Here is a 19,242-nt window from a genome sequence, read left to right as displayed (position 1 = left end):
TCCTGGCTAAAACGGGCAGAAAAGTTTGATCAGATGAGTCTGATGACATGCCAAGTTGTTCTCTGCTTTTGTGGGTGTGTATGCCTGTGAAGACAACAGAGAAACAACAGGCCCAGCTCTGAACCAACAGCTAGACATCAGTCACACGCTTCCCATCTAGCCCATTGGCTTTCCTACGACGGGATGCTGCCTCATACCAAGCCCTCCACGCTGCCTTATCAAAGTCTACTATACTTTACTGGAGCCCTGAAGAACATTTACTTGCATTAATGAAACCACACAGAAGTCACCATACAGAACCTACTCTAAAACCAAACTCATAAGAAAAAACAAATTAACTTTGACCATTCCTTGTCCCTGATCAACACGTCACTTAGGATCAAATGTACAGTTTAAGCACATCATGGCTGAAAGAAGGTTCACCTTTCAAAAAGATGACCCTGCCTTTCTGTCCAGGTTAGGGCAGCTGGAACCCTCCACATCCCGGTCTCCAGCCCCCAAGAGAATGACTCTGTGTAGCAGGTTACTCTCAGGTCCCCAGCCAGTCGTCCGGAGTCCCCTCAGAGTGGAATGCAGCCTTTCTTATCAACTGCCACTCCAGAATCACCAGGAAGACTTGCCAAGTCTCCAGACTAAGGTAAGCAAAGGGCCATTGTGATGTTTCTGTAATCCAGGGAGAGGCAGCTCCGTGATCTCGGCAGAAAACTGGGCCGGAGTCTCCCTTTTCACTGCAGAGTGCAGTGCACAATTAGGGCACCAGCCTTGTGATGGCTGCAGTGAATGCAGCTACAAAGGCTCAGCCCTGGGGCCCTGGGGCCCAGGGGCCCCCAACTCCTACTCCTCAGAAACCCTCACCAGCAATCCAGGGGAGGCCAACTGCACGTGGTTTTCACAAAGTGATAGCTGAGTGTGATGCAGTCAGAAACCCAGGATGCACGTCCGTCGCACGGCTCTTACACCCCAGTCCACGTCTGCCCGGGATGGTGCTGTTGTCCCCACAGACGCCAGGCTCCTCCATGGGAACTGGCCTGAATGGTTGGGGAGCAGCTAGCAGCATGATATGAAGCTGTAACCCTCTGGTGCCTATTTACATTTCCTAGCTATAAAACGCTGATCTTGGTTCAGCTGGAGGGTGGGCTTACTTTGAAGATCTCCCACCCGCTCCTCCCTACACACAGACTCTCTGCCATTCTTATGACCCTGTTTGCCTGCTTGGCAGAGTAAGTCTTTCTTTGCAGACAAGACAGGGCAGGTGACCTGAGTGCTGTTAGCTCACCCCAGTTACAAGCAGCCGTTCTTCTGGCCACCAAACACCCGGTGGGCAGACCTCAGTGGACCTGGCATTCCAAGGGCTCTGAACAGAACTCTGCTAAGGCCACTCAGACAGCAGAGTGCTTTACTTGGGCAGACTGGGTGCAAGTCCAGACCCCACCATCTGCTGTGTGACCTTGGGCAAGTTGCATAAGCTTTCTGAGCCTTGATACAGCTTAATATGAGAGGATTGTATTTCATTGCTGCTAAGACACATTTTCTCTCTCATTTTAACATTTCTAAAATCGGGATGCTTCTTATAATTGACGTGTCAGAATTTAATTGGCCAATTGTTTTCTTTACAGTGGTTCATTAAGCAGTGGTGTATACAACATTAATGATGTCTTGGGGGTGATGACATATGCAGTAAATACCTCCAGAGGCTGCTCTGGGCGCCTGGAAGAGGAGCGGGCAGAGTATGGCTCCCCCAGCAGTGTGAAGTGCCAGGTGTGGCCAGATGACTACCCCACAAACCCACTTCTGGTGTTGGGCTGAGAAGTTAAGGCAAGAGGGCCAAGGGGGTCTATACCTGGGCTGGAGAGAGAATGGGGCTCTGCTGTGCCCTTCGACCAAGGGGAGTCTGGCCCGCTAGCTCACCCACGACCTCCCTCTCTAATCAGTGGTCAGGAAGCTCCCCTGTGAGCACGCAGGCAGCACGGGGCGCTCAGCAGCAGCCTTGGCTGCTATCCTCGTTTGTTGCAGTTCCTCTAAGCCCCTGCTCACGCAGCAGATCTGTGTTAAGTTCTGCAACCCGCATGCTTTGATTTTCAGACAGAAATGCTCTCGGATCCTGAGCCAGAATGTGCGGCTAAGGATACCATTACACGGTAAGAAGTAGAGCAGAGTAAATCATCTTGGTCTTCAAACGTTCCCAACGTTTAATTATAACAACAGCTACAAAATTAAAGGGGCTGCAAACAATGCACTGTGTGCTTCAGAGGTTTTCCTGCGGTGCGCTCAGCAGACAAGGTAATTCCCAAGCCCGGGAAGTAACCGGGGACTGCGAAAGCAGCCAGCGCATGCTGCGGGGGCGGAGCAGGTGCACCTGTACCGACCAGACTAGGCCTTTGGAGGGTGGGTACGGCCTTTGGAGGGTAGGGAGAGGAGCTGTGCCCTACAGATTAGAGCGCCATCTGACTCAGCACAACCAGCACCAGCGCTTCAGGGAGCCCAAGAGCGCGCCCGGGGTTTGCGTCCGGCACGCGGCTGACCTCCGGTCACAGAACGCGCGCCGCCCCGCCCCGCGCGGTCGAAGTGCGGCTTGAGCCTGGGGGCGGGGGCGGAGCCGGTCGGGAGGCGGACCGGCCGGCGGTCACGTGTGTACACAGGCCCGCGCGGCGTGCGCGCCTTGAACCCCGCCGCCGCCTCCTGCTCCGAGCCGGGAGCTGCCCGCCCCGCGGCGACTGCGCGGCCCGCGGCCCAGCAAGCCGGTGAGTGGGTGCCGAAGGCGGGGTCGGCCGGCCGGCACGTCCAGGGTCTCGGCCCGCGCAGGGAGCGAGCCCGGGGCTGCGGCGGCCCCGCAGCTACTCTCGGGTGCCTCGGCCCCGCCCTGGTGCTGTCCGCTTGCGGGATGGGGGCGCTGTCCCCCGGAGGTTTGCGGGTACTGTCCCCCGGGGGTAGGGGCGCCGTCCCCCGGAGGTTTGGGGGTGCTGTTCCCTTGCGGGATGGGGACAGTGTCCCCCAGACGTCTGGGGGTGCTGTCCCTTTGCGGGGTGGGGACAGGGTCTCCCAGAGGTTTGGGGTGCTGTCCCCTTGCGGGGCGGGGACGATGGCCCCCGGGCGGTTTGGGGGTGCTGTCCCCTTGAGGGGGCGGGGACGCTGTCCCGCATCTGGGGCCAGTCTCCAGCTGTGTGCTGACCGTGCGGCTGCCCAGCGGTCATTAACCTGTGGAGGGGCATGTGGCTTAGCAACACCACTGGTTCCTCACATGTCCGGCGCCGGGGCGGTGGCGGGAGGCGGCGCGGGGAGGGGAGGGGGTACTGACTACGTTCTCCTGGGTCAGCATGCTTACGACTTTCCTCTTCTTCATGATTACACAGTTTTTAGTAAGTTCTGGAACTACATCTAAATGTAGACAGCAAGTCTGTTGTTAACTATCTTGGACACTTGATGAAAATATACAATTCCCCGTGCATGGAAAGGCTCCTGCAAAACTTCATAGGAAGGCAGTGACACCCCCCCTCCCCCGCCTTTGAATATCCACTCTGCTAGCAACAAGAAACACAACATACAGCAACTTAGTATCATAAACACCTTAAGTTCAGCTTCTAAGCAGGGCGTTCATCTGCTTGTGGTCATCTACCTAGCCTCTGCCCTGCCCAGATGTTGAGAGCCTGAGGGTGACTGTACATTTGATGTCCAGAGCACCATTTATCCCTCTGATCTCCTTTGAGATCTCCACTCCAGCTCTAAGTAACAAGCTCCACATTTCAGCCGGCCAGCCTCTAGCAGAGGTTAGCATTCAATTGCAAAAAGGCAGAAGCTGGCTTCCCGGACCCCTGCACATACAAGGGTATGGGAAAGTGACTCTGACCATGCATAATGTGACCAGACCCTCCATTGTCCCGATTGGGTCTAGCTGGGGCACTGTAGAATGAAAACTACACCCAGTAGACAGCCACTGCCCAGGACCTGCAGCGTAGCTCTGTAAGCAACTGCTGTGGGGCCCAGCTCTCCAAACCAGAGACCCTGGTATCTTCCTGAATGAAGGATGCCTCCAGATAAGTACCTGCATGTGGTCAGTGCTCACCAGGCCCGTCACACATAGGAAGCTGGGGCTAGAGCAGTAAGGCCGTCCCCCAGGGCCACACACAGCTCTTGGACCATGCAGTGTCCTGCTTCTGTCGTGAGTGTGGAAATACCCCGAGGATTGAAAAACACAGTCTTAGGGCAGAATGCAAATGTCAGCGTGGTATTGGTGTCCCTGTAACTCAAAGCCCAGGGTAGGCTGATGACAGGCAAGGTACGCCCACTTAATGTGGGCCACACAGGCTTTTAGGTTGGGATGTGAGGACTGATTTCTACCTATTATATAATGAGAGAGTGACATACTTGAAGAGATCACTGCTAGGAACTACGCCTGTGTAATTTACAGGTGGGAAGAGGGCCCTGCTGCCTCCTGGGGTGGGACTGGGAGGGGGCTCCTGGAGCAGCTGTACCCAACTCTGGTCCCTCCAATGTCATTTGGAATCCTGGAAACATAATTGCCACCTGGCCTCTAGTGACCCAACCACACACTAGGGCAGTGTCTTCGGGGTGGTAGCAGAGGAAGGGGGTGAGTTCCCTTCCAAAGAACTGGGGCCTCTGCATTAGCACACATGATGAAATCATGCTGCTTCTTCCTTAAACAATGTTTCCCGTCACTTCCCCTTGCTTGCCGGTGGCTCTAAGGCTAAAGCCACTTGTGGAACTGGGCAGCACCTGCCCAAAGGAGTCTCACAGGCCTAGGACCCAAAATACTACCCAGGCAGGGGCCACAGTCTAGATAAGAAAAAGGCTGATCTTCTCTCTAATTTGAGATGCCAAAATATGATGGTGCCAGGGAACAGAATTCAGTCCCCTGGGAGTCTCCATGTGCAAACACAACATCCCTCACATCACAGGACAGGGTGAGATGGGCCAGGTGTCCTGTGTGTCCCCCAGCAGGCCCACCCAGGGTCCCTTTCCTCCCATTCATGCCAGTGGGGGTGTGCCTAGGAACTTCCCAGTTTTAATTAGAACCCAGCAAACTGAGGAAGCAACTGTGCAGAGTAAAAGTAACCCGCGGTTCCTCCAGTTCCTCCCTGGGAAAGAACCACAGGCGCTGATAAGATCAGCAGCTCTGAAACCACCCCCCCCCCCCCCCCCCCCGGCCGAGGTAAGAGCACACTGAGTTAAGGGCTGGGGGAGATCGGGGAGCCAGGCTGGGCTGCCAGGCCTGCCCAGAGTCTGAAATGGAGACCTGATCTGTTCTCAGCCCCTCGAATTTCTAAGTGAGTCTTTTAGTTTCTATTTTTTCCTGGCCTGCTGTGCCTGGAAGGAGCACTAGCCTCAAACCAAGTTAGTCCGGGAAAAAATAGCCCAAGAAACTAGCGCTCTGTTGACAAAAGAACGTGTGTCCCATCTCCTTCCAGAGAAGGAAGCTGGTGGCCTGGCACAGGCGCCCCGCTGGCCTGGACCTGGCTGCTTGGTCTCAGTCCCCCGCAGCCCTTCCTGAGCCAGTGGACAGGCCTGTTCTGTTCCACAGAGAGAGAGAGGCCGCTCCTTGTTTATGCGTGAGCCATGCTGCCTGGTTCGCTCACTACTCTGTGGTTTAGAACCATAAAAAGCAAAAGGCTATAAAAACCAAAACAACCCATCTATATGAGGAACAGTTTCTTATCACAACCCAGGAGGGCACAGCCTTTGTGATAGGAATCAGTATGCATAAGCTCTCTGCATTGAAAAACCGAAGAAGGCACCGGCCTTTCCGGAGTGTCTGGCTCCTACCAGCTGGATGTTAATTGAAGCTAAAGCCTCTGCCCATTATTACAAAAGGAAATAAACATTCAGGAGTCATTTTCATAGCATTCTGATTGTTCTAGAACATTCATCTGAAGTTAAGTCTCATGGTGCACAGAAGGTCTACGTCAAACAGAAACAACCCACAAGACTGTCAGCCAGGCTGAGCTGTCTGCCCACTCAGGGTGCACTGCCTGTGCCCCACAGCCCCATGCCCACAGCCTGATCTCCTAGTGACAAGAGGCACTCCCACTCTCCTACCCCTTCTGCGGTGTGGGGTCTATTGCTCACCTTGGGGGAGAGCCTCTGACATGACCTAGCGACCCTCCTCCCCAGCCAGCCATCTAGGCTTCTGGCAGGAATCAAGAGGCTTCCCCCTCCCATTCAGAAAGCTCTCAGCAGGTGGCAAAGACAGGGCTGCAGCAGGACTGGCTGAAGGGGGGGTAGGGACGATGGTCAGGGAGGGCCCCTCACAGTCCTGATACCAAAATAAAACTTCAGGGGTAAGTTAGCACTTATCAAGTGAGCAGGGGGATCAGTGTGTGCGCCCCCGCCCTGCAGGGAGATGGGCAGGAGGCCCAGCACCAGTGGGCCCCCAGCAGCAGAGGACAGGATTTCCTGATTAACAGAGCAAGGAAATAACGGGAAGGTTTTGGTGAAACTAGCTCAGCTATCCTGGAACAGGCTGATTCCTCTTTGCTGGTCTTTCATCTCTGTGGGCTCTGTGCATGTACACGTGTACACGTGCGCGCGTGCGTGCACGCGCACACACACACACACGCAGGACCCCAGGAGGCATGACCCCTGCCCACCGCAGCAGCAGCCCGCTTCAGCCCACGATCCCCTCCCCCCCAGGCTGCTGTTCTGACCCACTCGTGGCATCTGTTTGCACAGAGATCACTATTTACTTTAGCCCTGGATTTTAGCTTTTTCATTACTTACAGACATCCACTTTTCATGGGCTGCTTTATACCATTTTGGGCTCTTTTTTGAAAAGGCACAGAAAGAAAGCTACCAACGTCCTGCCTCAGAATGCTTCTAACAGGCGGCCTAACTGAGGTGTGGGCCTTGCTAGCAGAGAAGGGGGTGTGTGTCACTGCTGAGAGGACTCCCCCAGTCCTCCTGAGTTAGGGTCAGAGCTGCTCTGTCCGCCAGCCCCCCTTCTCTGTATGCTGTGGGCACAGGTGAGGGAAGTAAACCTTCATGCCCCAGTGTCATGAATGCCAAACCAGCAAATGTGCCGTTGGTGGTGTTACCGAAGCCCGGACCCAGACCATGAAGCCTCTGGGACGGGGACGTCCCTGCGGTGCACAGTGGTGGTCTGAGGCTTGCTGCTGTCCCCACCCTCCCCGCCCCCAACAGCCAGCACCAGACCTGTGCCTGGCGCTCACGTCTCCACATCCGCCTTCCACGTCAGGTGGTAGATTCTGAGCAGAAGTCCACAGCCAGCCTTCTGTGAGCTCCCCGCGTCCAGGAAGGAGGGTATGGGCCCGCACCCTACTCGTCCACCCTCCGGGGACCTGCTGAGGCTTGCCCTGCCGTGCTCCACATGGCTGGATCCATCTAACTCCACAGCAGTCACACCAGTCTCCTAAGCTGGGGAAACTGAGGTAGTACATTACCCGCCTAACCAGCGCCTCCCTGTGGGGAAGCAGGGAGCCCGGACACCAGTCTGGGGGGCTGGTTTTACAGACGGAATTCCCGGCTGGGCTCCCAGCAAAATGCGGGGCACCTGCACCTTTCCTGACAGCGTGTGGTGCTAGGTCACAGGGGGCTACCCTGCGCCTTCTGCAAAGTTCGAGCGTTTGCCTAAGCCACCGCCTGCCCTGCAGAGGCCTGCATTGGAGCTCCCCCGCCACCGAGTGGGGGAGGAGGGAGGCCAGGGTTCAAGAGAGTGCCTGCCCTCAGAGCTGCCTCCTCAAAGTAGGAAAGCAGCCTAGGACTGGTGTCTGTCCTGGGACACACTGAGGGCCCGCTCTGCGTCTGTCCCTGTCCGTCCCCCACCCTCTGTCCCCTGGGCCTGGGCATCACCCCTCCTGCTTGGGACACCCTGCCCCTCCTGGTCTTCCAGGGCTCCTCAGGCTGCTGAGCAGAGGAGTGGCTTGTCTGTTCCCAGCTTTCCCGTCAGCTCATCTTCCCTGCAGCCTGGCCTCCCACCGACAGGCCTTCCCACTAAACCCTCGGCCTGCAGTGCCCTCTCTCCCTGTGTGCTGATTCACTGGTTAGCCACCAGGGCCTAGGCCTGTGCCCGCTCTTGGCACCAGCCCTCTGGGCTGTCTGTGTGACCCCTACAGAGCCGTCATGCTCGGGTGCTGGCCAGTACCATCAGGGAAGAAACCGGAGAGCCCCAAAGTCCCAGCTCAGGGCCCAGAGCAGAAGGCGCTTCCTTGGTTTTCCAAGCCAGTAAGGACAGCTGCCCAGAGGGGTGCTTAGGCCAGACTTGCGGCCACGGGACGTCCTCCTCCATCAGGCCCATGGGTCTGCAGGTCAGACAGCCGCGAGTTCCCTTCTCTCAGCATTCTCCGATGGCTCCATGCCTAGAGCCTGAGGCAAACAGCCCTTCCACACTCATGTGCTGAGCCCGTAACCCTGCCTGAGAGCCTCCGCGACCAGAAGGCAGCCGAGAACTCTCCTGCGGTTAGAAACTGGCAAGTCTAGGAAAGCATTTCCTTGAAATAGAATTATTGAAGCCCAGAAGGCATCTTGGAAGAAAATGGCTTTTCTTTTATGCGTGAGAGCACCTGCAGGTGACTGTCACCCAGCTGAGGAAACACAGGCTCCAGCTGGGGATGAAGGGACAGAGAGGACGTGGAAACTGTGAAGTCCCTAGAAACTGGGATGGGGTACACCCAAAAGGGGCTCCGTGCCCCAGGGGCCTCCGAGCGGACACTCAGGCGCATCCTGCACGTCCACCGGCCTCTCGCTCCATCTCGGCCAGCATTCACTGGGTCTTCCTTGCCCTGCAGGAGGCAGCTCCCGGACCGGGCCTTCTGACAGTCTGGCCTTGGGGCACCCCATGAGGTGGCAGAGGCCCAGACAGCAGTGCTGGGGCCCCAAATCCACAAATGGACACCAGCTTGGACCACGAGACTCTGTCCTTGCGGACCTCAGCCTTGCTCACCTCTAAAGGGTAGGGCTTCTGAGGCCCAAGAGGTGATCGCTCCACATGGAGAAGAAATGACCACAGCTTTGTTCCCTCCCAGGGCTTCCCACGGCGCAGCCCGCCTCACGAGTGGGATGGCTCAGCTTCCGGGTCCTCTCAGGCTTCTCTGGAGGGAAATGTCTGGCCTGTCTGGAGGCTGCCCTTGCTGGGGTGCGAACGCAGCCAAGCTCAGGGAAGAGGCGCCACGTGGCCGCGGATGCAGTAACGACCCGAGCCGCTGAGGATGGGCCCAGCAGGGAGCTTGGGGCTGCCATTTCCCAGGCCGGCCCCGCTACGCACTCTGACCTGGTCTGGGGCCTAGCACCCTCCTGTGGTCCAGCTACTCCTGCTTCCACCAGGCTGGCTGCTTATCTGCTCTCCTCTCTTGGGCACCCGCTGGCCCCCAGGCCTGGTACTGTGCTCCCCACAAGCCGTCCTGGCCTCTCCAACCCATGGGAAGAGGACCAGGAAGGGGAGCAGGCACCTGAAAGTCTGGCCCTGTCCTCATGATGTGCAGCTTTCTTTTTTCTGAGTGTCATTAGAAAACAAAACACACACACACAAAGCCCTCAGAGAGGGAGAGTACGTGAGTCACCTTTGTGGAAAAAGCCAGAAGATTACAGTGGTCTCTGTCTTGGACAACCCCAAGCAGGTGTGAGGTCCCTGGCCTGGAGAGCTGCCTCCCTTTTCTTGCCCAGCCATGATGCCTGGTGCCCATGAGGAACAGGCCAGCCTGACCTGCACGGCCCTCCTGCTGTCCCTCCCATTGGCCTGGAGCTGGGCCACCACTCTGTCACCAGAGGCCCACATTCAGCCGCAGAGAGGATGGAGGCCCAGCAGGCCTGCTGCTGCCGTTGCCACGGACGTAGGCGGCAAGACACCTACATGTGTCCGGGGCACCCTTGCTCTGTGCAGCTTGGCTGACGGGCAGTCCTGGCTCGCCGGAAAACACACCGTACACGCGCAGAAGCCGTCACGGGCCCGGCTCAGCGGGGGTCTCAAGGGTGAGTGGGTCACTTCTCCCCACAGAGATCTGGGACTGAGAAGAGAATGCTCTGGGAGGACGGTCACGGTTGTGAGGGGCCCCTCCAGGAGGCTGCGACCTCGACCAGGAAGGGAGAGTTTCTGTGACAGAAGCAGCACCCAGATGAGATCAGACCTGGGGCTGGCAGGAGTGGAAATCCAGGGGGACCCTGAGTACAGTCCTGTGGAGAGGTAGGAGGACAGGTGCTGGGACCATTCTCGGCGCCTTGTCTGCTGCAAGGGTGTGGGTGCAGGCGGGGACCTGCGCAGCTCTTGGGGGCGGGGGAGAGGTGGTAGTAAGTCTGGCACCGAGAGGCTGGAGGCAGGCCCAGTGGAGGAGGGCAGAGGAACAGCACCAGGGAGCTGGTTAGGTGGGAGGAAGTGGGGGCAGGACAGGCAGAGCAAGCCAGGGAGCTCTGCCAACAGATCCTTCTAGAAAAGATTCTAGGGTGCGTGGAAGAGGAGGCAGGCCCAGGAGCCAGGGAAGCAGCAGGGAGCTCTGGCAAGGTGGGGCCCGGGGGGGTCCTGGGAGGAGGTGTGGAGACAGGCCCAACCTGTTTGTAAGGCTAGCCCAGACGAGAAGCCCACTGGGGTCCTCACTGATCCTGACCCCCTCTGCTGAGGGCATGCAGCAGGTGACAGGGCCCGGGAAGCTAGATTATCCATCCTGCTGTCCTGAAGAATGTGGCAGATTTCCAAATAAGAATGGGTGGAGTGGGGAGTGCTGGGCACTGAAGTGCACTGAACCCCGTGTGGCCTTGCAGAGAGGACCTTCCTGGAACCACCACCCACCCTCCCCAACTCCGGCTGCACTCCAAGTTCCTCTTTCTCAGGAGCTGGAAAGGTGGTCTGAGGCCTGGGCTGGAGGGCGGGAGCCAGACCATTGTTCCCAGGTCCGCCTCCTCCCTGAAGGGAAGTCTCTGTTCCCAGGTTCCTGGACTTGCAAAACCAGAGTGTACAAAAGGGAAGTGGAGTCACCACAAGGAAACAGGAACCAGAGAAAGGCAGGCCGGGCCAGCCCCCACTGGAGGCCCTGTGTAGCCAGGAGGGCCGGCCTGGAGGATCAGGGCCATCCGCCTGGCTCCAGGTGCAGGATGGTAGGCAGCGGTCCTGGCCTAGACAGGACCCCCCACCCTGGTGCTCACCCTTTGGAAGGTCAGCTGTGACATGAGCCAGCAGCTTCTCGAGACCTGCATAGGCTTCACCAAACACCTGTGACTAGGGTTTAGGCAGGACCACCGCTGGCTCACGCACCAGACCCACTGACAAGGGGCAGTTCTGTGGGTGCAGTCGCTATCCCCTGGCTTCCTGAGTACCTCCACCTGCTTCCCGCCCACCTGTGCCACATGCCTGCAGCCCCCGTGCAGCGGGACCACCGGTGCTCACAGGGACCCACGTTCGGTTTGCACAGGGCATGGGTGAGTCCATCCTGAGGCGGGCATGTGGCTGTCCAGTGGCCTCAGTGATGGTGGCGTCACCCCAGCACCTGGCCCCCCGCCTCCCTGCCAGCTGTTCCCTTCCCTGCCCTGCCTCTCAGCCCCATCCTCCCAGACGGGAATGAACACTCCTGCTTTGGCAAATACCACACGCCCATGTTTAGAAAACAAAGTGGCTTCCCCAGAAGAATGCTGGGACAAAAAAGCAAAGCTTGTCATCGTCAGGCTGACAGAAAGCCAACAGCTGGCATCCTCTGCTCGCATACACACAAGAACCATGCACGGACGCGAACTCTGGCTTCTGAAATCAAGTCAGTACGTTCTGTGTTTCCTGGCTATCAGCAAACAGAAACTCAGGCCTATTTCAACTGAAGACCGAGCACTGATGGCCACCGCCCGCTCTCCACACGACCTGTGAGCCAGGCCACACAGGCACGAGATCTGGGAAGGAAATTCTAAACAGACTGTGCTCCACGTGACCGTTTCCCAAGAATGGAGCCACTCTTGGCCCAGGATGGCCGCTCGCCAGCGGCCCTTCCCTGTGGCCCCACGGGGCAGCCATGGGCAGGCAGGACAGTGGCTCCCTGAGCCCCTGGCTGGGAGGGGACACGGCCAGTGGCCACTGGCCGGCAGCTCCACTGTAGCCGTGCTCAGGCCAGCTGTGGGTGCCACAGCGACACAGGGAAGACACCCGCCCTTCTTCCTGCCAGTCCCGAACCTGTCCTCAGCCATTGCTGCCCCTTCAAAGAGCCCTGGGGCCCGTGCTGCAGGGCCGGCGGCCACAGCCCCTTTCCATGGAGACTCCGTGTGGCCTCTGGTTCTGTCCTAAGTTGCCTCTCAGTTTCCTTGCTCAAGGGAAAGAGGAACTTGTCACTGCACACGCCCTACACCCCGAGTGTCAGGAACGGCCATGTGGGCTCTGGGCAAGACTTGCCGCACCTGCCCCATCACTCGGCATGGGCTGGGGTTTAGGGGGAAGGAACCTGGCACTCCTGGAACTGGTGCGACGGGGCAGGAGCCCGACCAGACGGTGCCGGCCCTTCCAGGCACAGCCCTCGTTCTGCGGATCTGGCTGTAAACAGAGATAGGGAGGGGCCGCTGGGCCTGCCAAGGGAGGCCGACACTGAGCGATTTATTGGAGGAAAACAAGTGGCTTCCACGCCGGGCACGGAGTGCGCACAGGCACCGCGCAGGAAGCCAGCGCCGCGAGGCTGCCGCTGATAAGCACCCAGGGCGGGTGGGGGGTGGTGGTGGTGGTGGTGGTGGTGGTGTGTGTGCTGAGAAGCACAGGATCCTCCCTGTCGTCCATGCTGCCGTGTTGTTCACGGGGTCTGCGGTCCAGGCGCACAGACACGGGGCGCTTAGGATAGAGGTAAGCAGCCTGAGGCACGGGTGCGGCTGCGGGCAACTCAGGGTGATGCTAGGGACAGGCTGCGGGAGGGAGGGCTGAGGGCCCCGCACAAGCCTGGGGCAGGCCTGAGGGAGGATGGGCTCTGTCAGAACAGGAGTGTGGCTCCTCAGGTCCCAGCCGTTCCTGCTGGCCAGCGCCCCACTGAGCCAGTGCCTGTCCTAACGAGCTCCCCACAGCCTCCTCTGTTCCCTGTCCCCCCCACTCACTGTTGGAGCCATGGTTCAGCACGGAGGAGCCTCAGAACAGAGAAGAGGCCACATTGTTGAAACATCCCCAGCCAGCTCGGGAGGCCTTCAGGAAGGAGAAGGAGAGCGGAAACCGGCCATGTAATCAGCTAGAAGATGACTCCCCTTCCCAGCTCCCTGTGGAACCCAGTGCCTTGGCTGTGGGACACACGTACCACCCGCCCAGGGCTCCCACCTTCTCCCCCAGAATCCGGCCCCCGGGGTGCAGAGTGCCCACCAGGGCCATAGGCTGAGGAGCACTGTCCAGACTTTAGGGCCGAGCCCACACTGTGGGTGACAGTAAACACTGTAACAATGATGTAACCAATGTGGGCAGAGCCGGCCAGCCCTGTGCCCAGCCTGACCCTGAGTGTCGCTACTGTCTGACACACATCATCGCAGCTGCTGGGCAGCATTAGTGAGGCTTACAAAACACTCCCTCAGATTAGATGTCCCTGACGCCTGCACGGCCTGTGTGCCCACCGCAGTCTGAGGCTGGGGGACTCCGATGCAGACACACTCCTGCAGTGGGGGCCCCTGGCCTCCTTTTGTTTCCTTCACTGTTAACCCCCTGTCATCCCACTGGCCCGGGTGGGGCAAGGGTGAGGCAGACCAGTGGGTAAGGTCTGTGCTCTCAGAGCCCTCTTTCCACATCACCTCCCACCCCCACGCCAGGCACCGGCCTGCGGCACAGCAGCACGTGTGGCCAGGGCCTGGCTCCTGAGCCCCTTCATGGGCAGCAGGGCTGGCTGATCCCTGTCCCAAGGCTCGGGAAACAAATGTCTGCTTTGTATATGCTTGCCCAAGAGGATTTCTTATTCTGAGAGCAGGAGATCAGGTTGGACCAAACTACATTTTGAAAGTAAGGTTTTCCTCCAAAGAACTGACATTTGTGAAGTGTGTTCTTTCCTCACGCGGTGGGTTCTCACGGCCGGCTGTGTGCCCATGCCTCCTAGGCGCTGGGACACAGGCTGCTGGGTTGCACCCTGCCGGGGCGCTGCCTCAGTGGCGGGGTGAGGGTGCCGGGACCGATGGCCCACCCCTGTCTATCTCTCTTGGCATGGGCACGGGCGACTTGACAGGGCAGAGCCCCCTTCCCGGGCCCCAACGGGGAGCATGTCCCCCAGGAAACCCCAGGCTCCATGACGGTTCTCGTGGATGTGGCCTCACTGGGACCCCGTGATGGCCCGCTGGAGATGGAGGCATGAGCGTGTCAGCCCGTGGCAGTCTCCCACCTCCCAGTTCCGTTCACCGCACACGTTGGTGACACACGCCAGTCTTGCAGCCGCCCACACATCTCCCACGTGTACACCCGCGCCTGCTCCCGGGGCTGGAGGTGCAGCCTGCTGTTGCAGCCTGGGTGTCATGTGAAACAGGGTGGGTCTCGGGCCACCAGACCACAGACATGGGTGTGGAAGGTGTACACGATTCCCACGCATGCCGAGAAGGGTCTGGGCAAGGCTGTGGCCTGCCTGCTAGGCAGAGAGGCTGCTCTCCTCACCCGGGGGGCTGTGGAGGGTCACCCTGTCTCAGGAAGGCCCCTGTTGGCATGTGTCCCGGCTGTGCGGGAACGTGAGTGCTGTGCGGGTGCCACCCTGGCTGACAGGCTCCACAGTCACCTGTCTTTCTAACCCACTTTCAGTAAAGAGGCTGAGCAGGTGGGGGTTACGTGGACTGAAAGCCACACAGCCCAGGCAGAGGGGTGAGGCCACAGTGGGGGTGGGGGAGGTCCTGCAGAATGTCCCCTCCTGGCAGAGAGAAGCAGGGACCCAGCAGGAGCCAGAGAGCGCGCAGGGAGCAACTTCTCCAGCAGTATCCTGGGTAAATCGTCCATGGCTGATTCCTGCCGCCGCAGGCTTAGGGAGGCTCACCATGGCCAGTCAGATTATCGCAGCCTCGTGACCCTGCGGGCCCAGCTCAGGACTTAAACAGCCACGGGGCGGCACCTTTGCTTTCATAGGAGACACGCGCACGCAGAACAGAATCTGAGTCTATGACTGTTCTCTGCTAGTTTAAGGAGCGAGGCTTTCTTCCTGCACAACCTCTGCGTTTCTGGGGGTTCGCAGGCCTGGGGCAGTAACCTTCTCCTGCTTTCTCCCATACAGCCCAGCCTGCCGCCACCGCCATGTGGAGTTGCGGCCCACTCAACGGCACGGGTGGCACTGAGGACCACAGCCTCTGCCAGCACTTCCACCTGGTCCTGTCCCTCTTCTCTCTGCTCTACCTGGTCATTGGCGTCCCCATCGGCCTGGGCTACAATGCCCTGCTCATCCTGGTCAACCTGTATGATCAGAGCAGCATGACCATGCCCGATGTCTACTTCGTGAACATGGCTGTGGCAGGCCTGGTGCTCAGCGCCCTGGCACCCGTGCACCTGCTGGGCCCCACGGCCTCTGGCTGGGCCCTGTGGGGCTTCAGCAGCGAGGCTCACATCACGCTGCTGGTGCTGTTCAATGTCTCCTCCCTGGTGACCATGTACTCCACAGCCCTGCTCAGCCTCGACTACTACATTGAGCGGGCCCTGCCCCGCACCTACATGTCCAGTGTCTACAACACCAGGCACGTGTGTGGCTTTGTCTGGGGCGGGGCCCTACTCACCAGCTTCTCCTCCCTGCTCTTCTACATCTGCAGCCACGTGGCGGCCAGGATCGTCGAGTGCTCCAAGATGCAGGACACAGAGGCTGCTGATGCCATCATGGTGTTCATTGGGTTTCTGGTCCCCACCCTGGCCGTCCTCTATGCGCTGGTGCTCATTGCAAGGCTCCGCAAGGAAGACACACCCCTTGACCAGGACACGGGGAGGCTGGAGCCCTCGGTGCACAGGCTTCTGGTGGCCACCGTGTGCACGCAGTTTGGGCTCTGGACACCTCACTACCTGACCCTCCTGGGGCACACGTTGCTAGCCTTGCGGGGGAAGCCCGTGGACGGGCACCACTTGGGGATTCTGCTCTTTGCGAAGGACCTGTCAAGATTCCTGGCCTTCTCCAGCAGCTCCGTGATGCCACTCCTCTACCGTTACATCAACAGGAGCTTCCCTGGCAAACTCCGGCGGCTCATCAAGAAAATGCACTGTGGGCATCAGAGCTGCTCCCCAGACCAGGTGGGGTTCCAGCAGGTGATGGCATAGACAGCCAGTCCCGGGGCCACCACCAGCACTCACTGCGGGGTCACCTAGCCGCTGGCCGAGGGTGCATGCCCTTGAGGCATGACCCACCCCCCTTCTCGGGAGACAGGTGACTGACACTTGAGCTGGGTGCCCAGCACCATGCCGCTGTCTTCCCCAGGAGGTCAATGAGGCAAGAACAAAGGACAGCACTGGATGTGTTTTTGCCAAGTCTGCTGTTGTTCCACAAAGGCCTCTCTTACACCAAGGCCACGTTGTTCAAAGCAGCAGGGGCCTGGTGTGAAGGGAAGCTGCGTCAGCCCACCTGCTTCTGCCCAAAGCCCGAGCACGGCTCCATCCCCGGGGCCACGCCCTCAGCTTCCTCCACACCGGGTCCCAGAACGACGTGATGACAGTCAAAAGCCAGTATTTATACTCTGTCTTGCTACAATCCTTGATTCCCTCTTTTACTTTATTTCTGTCCATAGAAAGATTTGACAGAAAAGTCGCAACAGTATGAAAATGAAGGAGGCAACACAAAAGAGCACCCTCTTTGGACAGGTGGCGGTTGGCGTGACGGCTGCCGGGTCGCGTCGGGGCAGCGGGGAGCAGAGGCGCACGGTGTCACACACAGAGGTGGTGTCAAGATGTTTCCCATGGACAAAGCCAGCGGGGTGGCTGGTCTAAATCAAGAGTAAAGTAGCTCGTGGTTCTCTCCTTGCCCGTTGAATGTACCCACTACCCCTGCTGCCCTTGTGGGTGACCTCAGCTGACCTTTAGAGCTCGACTCCCCACTGTGGGCACCAGACGGAACAATAAAAATACACCGAAGAGAGGAAAAGGCAGTTAATGCTGAAGCTGGAAGGGACTGCCCAGGGGAGAGACAGGCCTGGACGACTGAGCCTCGTGGGGCGCAGGGGCGGAGTATGGGGCTACCACCACCACCTTGCCTGTCAGGTCCTCTGTGGCCTCTGCCACGGGGAGCCCAAAACCTGCCTGGATTCTTCTACACCGTGGCCCGTAACCATCAGCTTTACAACTGTGCAAACAGAAGGCCCTGCCCCTCACCCCATCACAATACACCCCAGGCCTGCAGCCCCTAACTCCCAACTCTGAAACCCACCAAACTCTAAAAATGGGAAGATCTGTTTTTCAGGTTTGCAGCAAGTTCATTTGGTAGCAAACCCTGACCTCCAGTGGTAGGAGGGCACTTTTCTGCAGAAAGAGGAGGGTGATTACGGGAGCCCTGCCCCAGCCCTGCTATCCCATGGCATGCAGTACATGCGGCGTGTTAACTGTGTGCACGCATGTGCAGAAAACCGGTCCACAGAAGTGGTTTGCTAAAAGGAAAATCATAAACAGGCACATTCCTTAAAATGTGGTTTATGTTTCAACCGAAAATTTCCTGCCATTTACGGCTACAGAGGAACAGGGCTGGGAATTGGTAATATGGTAACTCCACCCTGCTTTTAGGGCTGTGCATCCAGAAAAAAAACACCTGCTTTGTTTTTGGTCATTGCTCGGTAATGCACCCTATTTATTTATTTATTTTTTATTTTTATCTCTTCACTCCCCTTCACCCATTCTCCCACCACCCACACCCCTGGCAACCACCAGTCTGTTGCTTCTCTGACCTTGGTTATTTTTTTTTAAAGATCCCCCATATAAGTGAGAGCCTATGGTGTTTGTCTTTCTCCGTCTGACTTATTTCACTCAGCACAGTGGCCTCCAGGTGCGTCCGTATTGTTGCAAGTGGCCAGACTTCATTCCTTTTTATGGCTGTTGTTCCGTAGTGTGTGTTACATGTGTGTGTATGCCCCCCGCCCTGTGTCTTCTGTGTCTCGGCCATGGGGAGTAATGCACTGAACTTGGGGGCGCAGACATCTTTCCGGTTAGTGGTTTTGTGCCCTTCAGGTAAATACCCACAAGTGTGAGGACTAGATCGTAGGGGAGTTCTCTTTCCTTAACTTCTGGGGAACCTCTGTGTTGACTGAGTGGCTGCACCAGTTTGCATTTTCACCGATGGTGCACAAGGGTTCCCCTTTCTGCACATCCTCATCAGCTCTTCTCTCGTCTTCTTGATGACGGCCGCCCTAACAGGTGTGTGTGTGTGGGGGGGTCCCCCTCTGTGGTTCTGATGTGCACCTGCCCGGTGGTGAGAGGCGCAGAGAGCCTTTCATGTATGTGTTGGCCGGCTGTGTTCTTTGGAGAAATGTCTCTTCTGACCTCTGCATTTTGTAATCAGATTTTATTTTGCTACTGAGTTGTAGGGGTTCTTTATGTATCTTGGATATTAGTTCCCTAGTGGAGATATTAACATACTAACTTGTGATAACCTGAAAACTTCTGAGTTCTGACACATCTGGTCTGAGGATAACAGTGTGGCTCGATTTTTTGCTACATTCCATGCAGGGAAGTTGCTCCATTTGGTCCTGGTCTCTTGGGAAATTTAGCCCATGACTTGGTCGCCATTGTTTTTCCATCTGCAGAATGTATCCCCTCCAGGATGCTGGGATGGGACTGAGTGAAGAGTCTGCCCATGCAGGATCCAGAAAGTACACTGGATGCCAGGGCCCTGGACCTGCTCGGCCCTGCCAGCTGTGAAAGTCCAGACCGCTTCTGTGGAGCCCTGGCAGTAGATCTGGGGCAGAAGGAGACAAGTCTCCGGGTTGCTTCTGTCAGGAATGTGCTAGTTCTACGCAAGGATGCGCTCCCCACCCCACCCCCCGCCACTGCTGCTGTAGGTCTTCAGATGCACTGGAGTTTCTTTTCAAATCCTGAAAGCCTCAGGCCTGACCCCCTCCACCCTCCTCCAGCTGTGAGCTGAACTGTGGGTAGTCCCGAGGCCATGGCTCCCCTGGGAAAGCCTGGTGTTCCTAAGTGACCAGTGTGACGGCACGGGTCCCAACATTGCAGCCGAAGAACCTCCCACCTCCGACATGCCTGCTACTGCTAGACCTCTAGTTCTGTCCCAGCTGGGGGGCAGATCCAGGACCGGGGTCAGGCTAAGGTCCACCACACACAGCCAGGCTCTTGGATCAGGAAGCCAGCACTGTTATTAGTGGAAACGGGATCCAGCAGGTGGGCTGGTTTGTAGTGTCAGTGCTATTTCA

General features: G+C 58.0%; 2 protein-coding genes across 4 annotated transcripts in view; one reads left to right on the top strand and one right to left on the bottom strand.

The window, feature by feature from the left end:
• The window catches only part of LOC111145649 (chromosome unknown C7orf50 homolog), a 114,392-nt gene that overhangs the window by 33,649 nt on the left and 61,501 nt on the right, over positions 1 to 19,242 (bottom strand). The window contains exon 3 of one of the 2 annotated variants that reach the window (XM_022500719.1): positions 17,015 to 17,026. The exons of the other annotated variant lie outside the window; for it this stretch is intronic. Coding sequence (XP_022356427.1) covers positions 17,015 to 17,026 — 12 coding nt within the window. The remainder of the gene's footprint in view (positions 1 to 17,014; positions 17,027 to 19,242) is intronic. 2 annotated transcript variants of the gene reach the window in all.
• Positions 2,684 to 17,678, top strand: LOC111145648 (G protein-coupled receptor 146). Of its 2 annotated transcripts, none has more exons than XM_022500716.1 (2): positions 2,684 to 2,741; positions 15,132 to 17,678. In XM_022500716.1, exon 2 carries the CDS (start codon positions 15,152 to 15,154, stop codon positions 16,151 to 16,153), a length of 1,002 nt encoding a protein of 333 aa, XP_022356424.1. In that variant the 5' UTR covers positions 2,684 to 2,741; positions 15,132 to 15,151; the 3' UTR covers positions 16,154 to 17,678. The 2 variants fall into 2 exon arrangements, with proteins under 2 accessions (XP_022356424.1, XP_022356425.1); XM_022500717.1 differs by lacking the exon at positions 2,684 to 2,741 and adding an exon at positions 12,648 to 12,763.

The sequence above is a fragment of the Enhydra lutris genome, unplaced genomic scaffold (assembly GCF_002288905.1).
Source record: "Enhydra lutris kenyoni isolate GAN:26980312 unplaced genomic scaffold, ASM228890v2 scaffoldscaffold13, whole genome shotgun sequence".
NCBI lineage: Eukaryota > Metazoa > Chordata > Mammalia > Carnivora > Mustelidae > Enhydra > Enhydra lutris.
This window is presented reverse-complemented; position numbering and strand designations above follow the sequence as displayed.

Excerpts from the sequence above, each read along its gene's own strand:
- LOC111145648 (XM_022500716.1), top strand. The coding sequence starts at position 15,152 with ATGTGGAGTTGCGGCCCACTCAACGGCACGGGTGGCACTGAGGACCAC.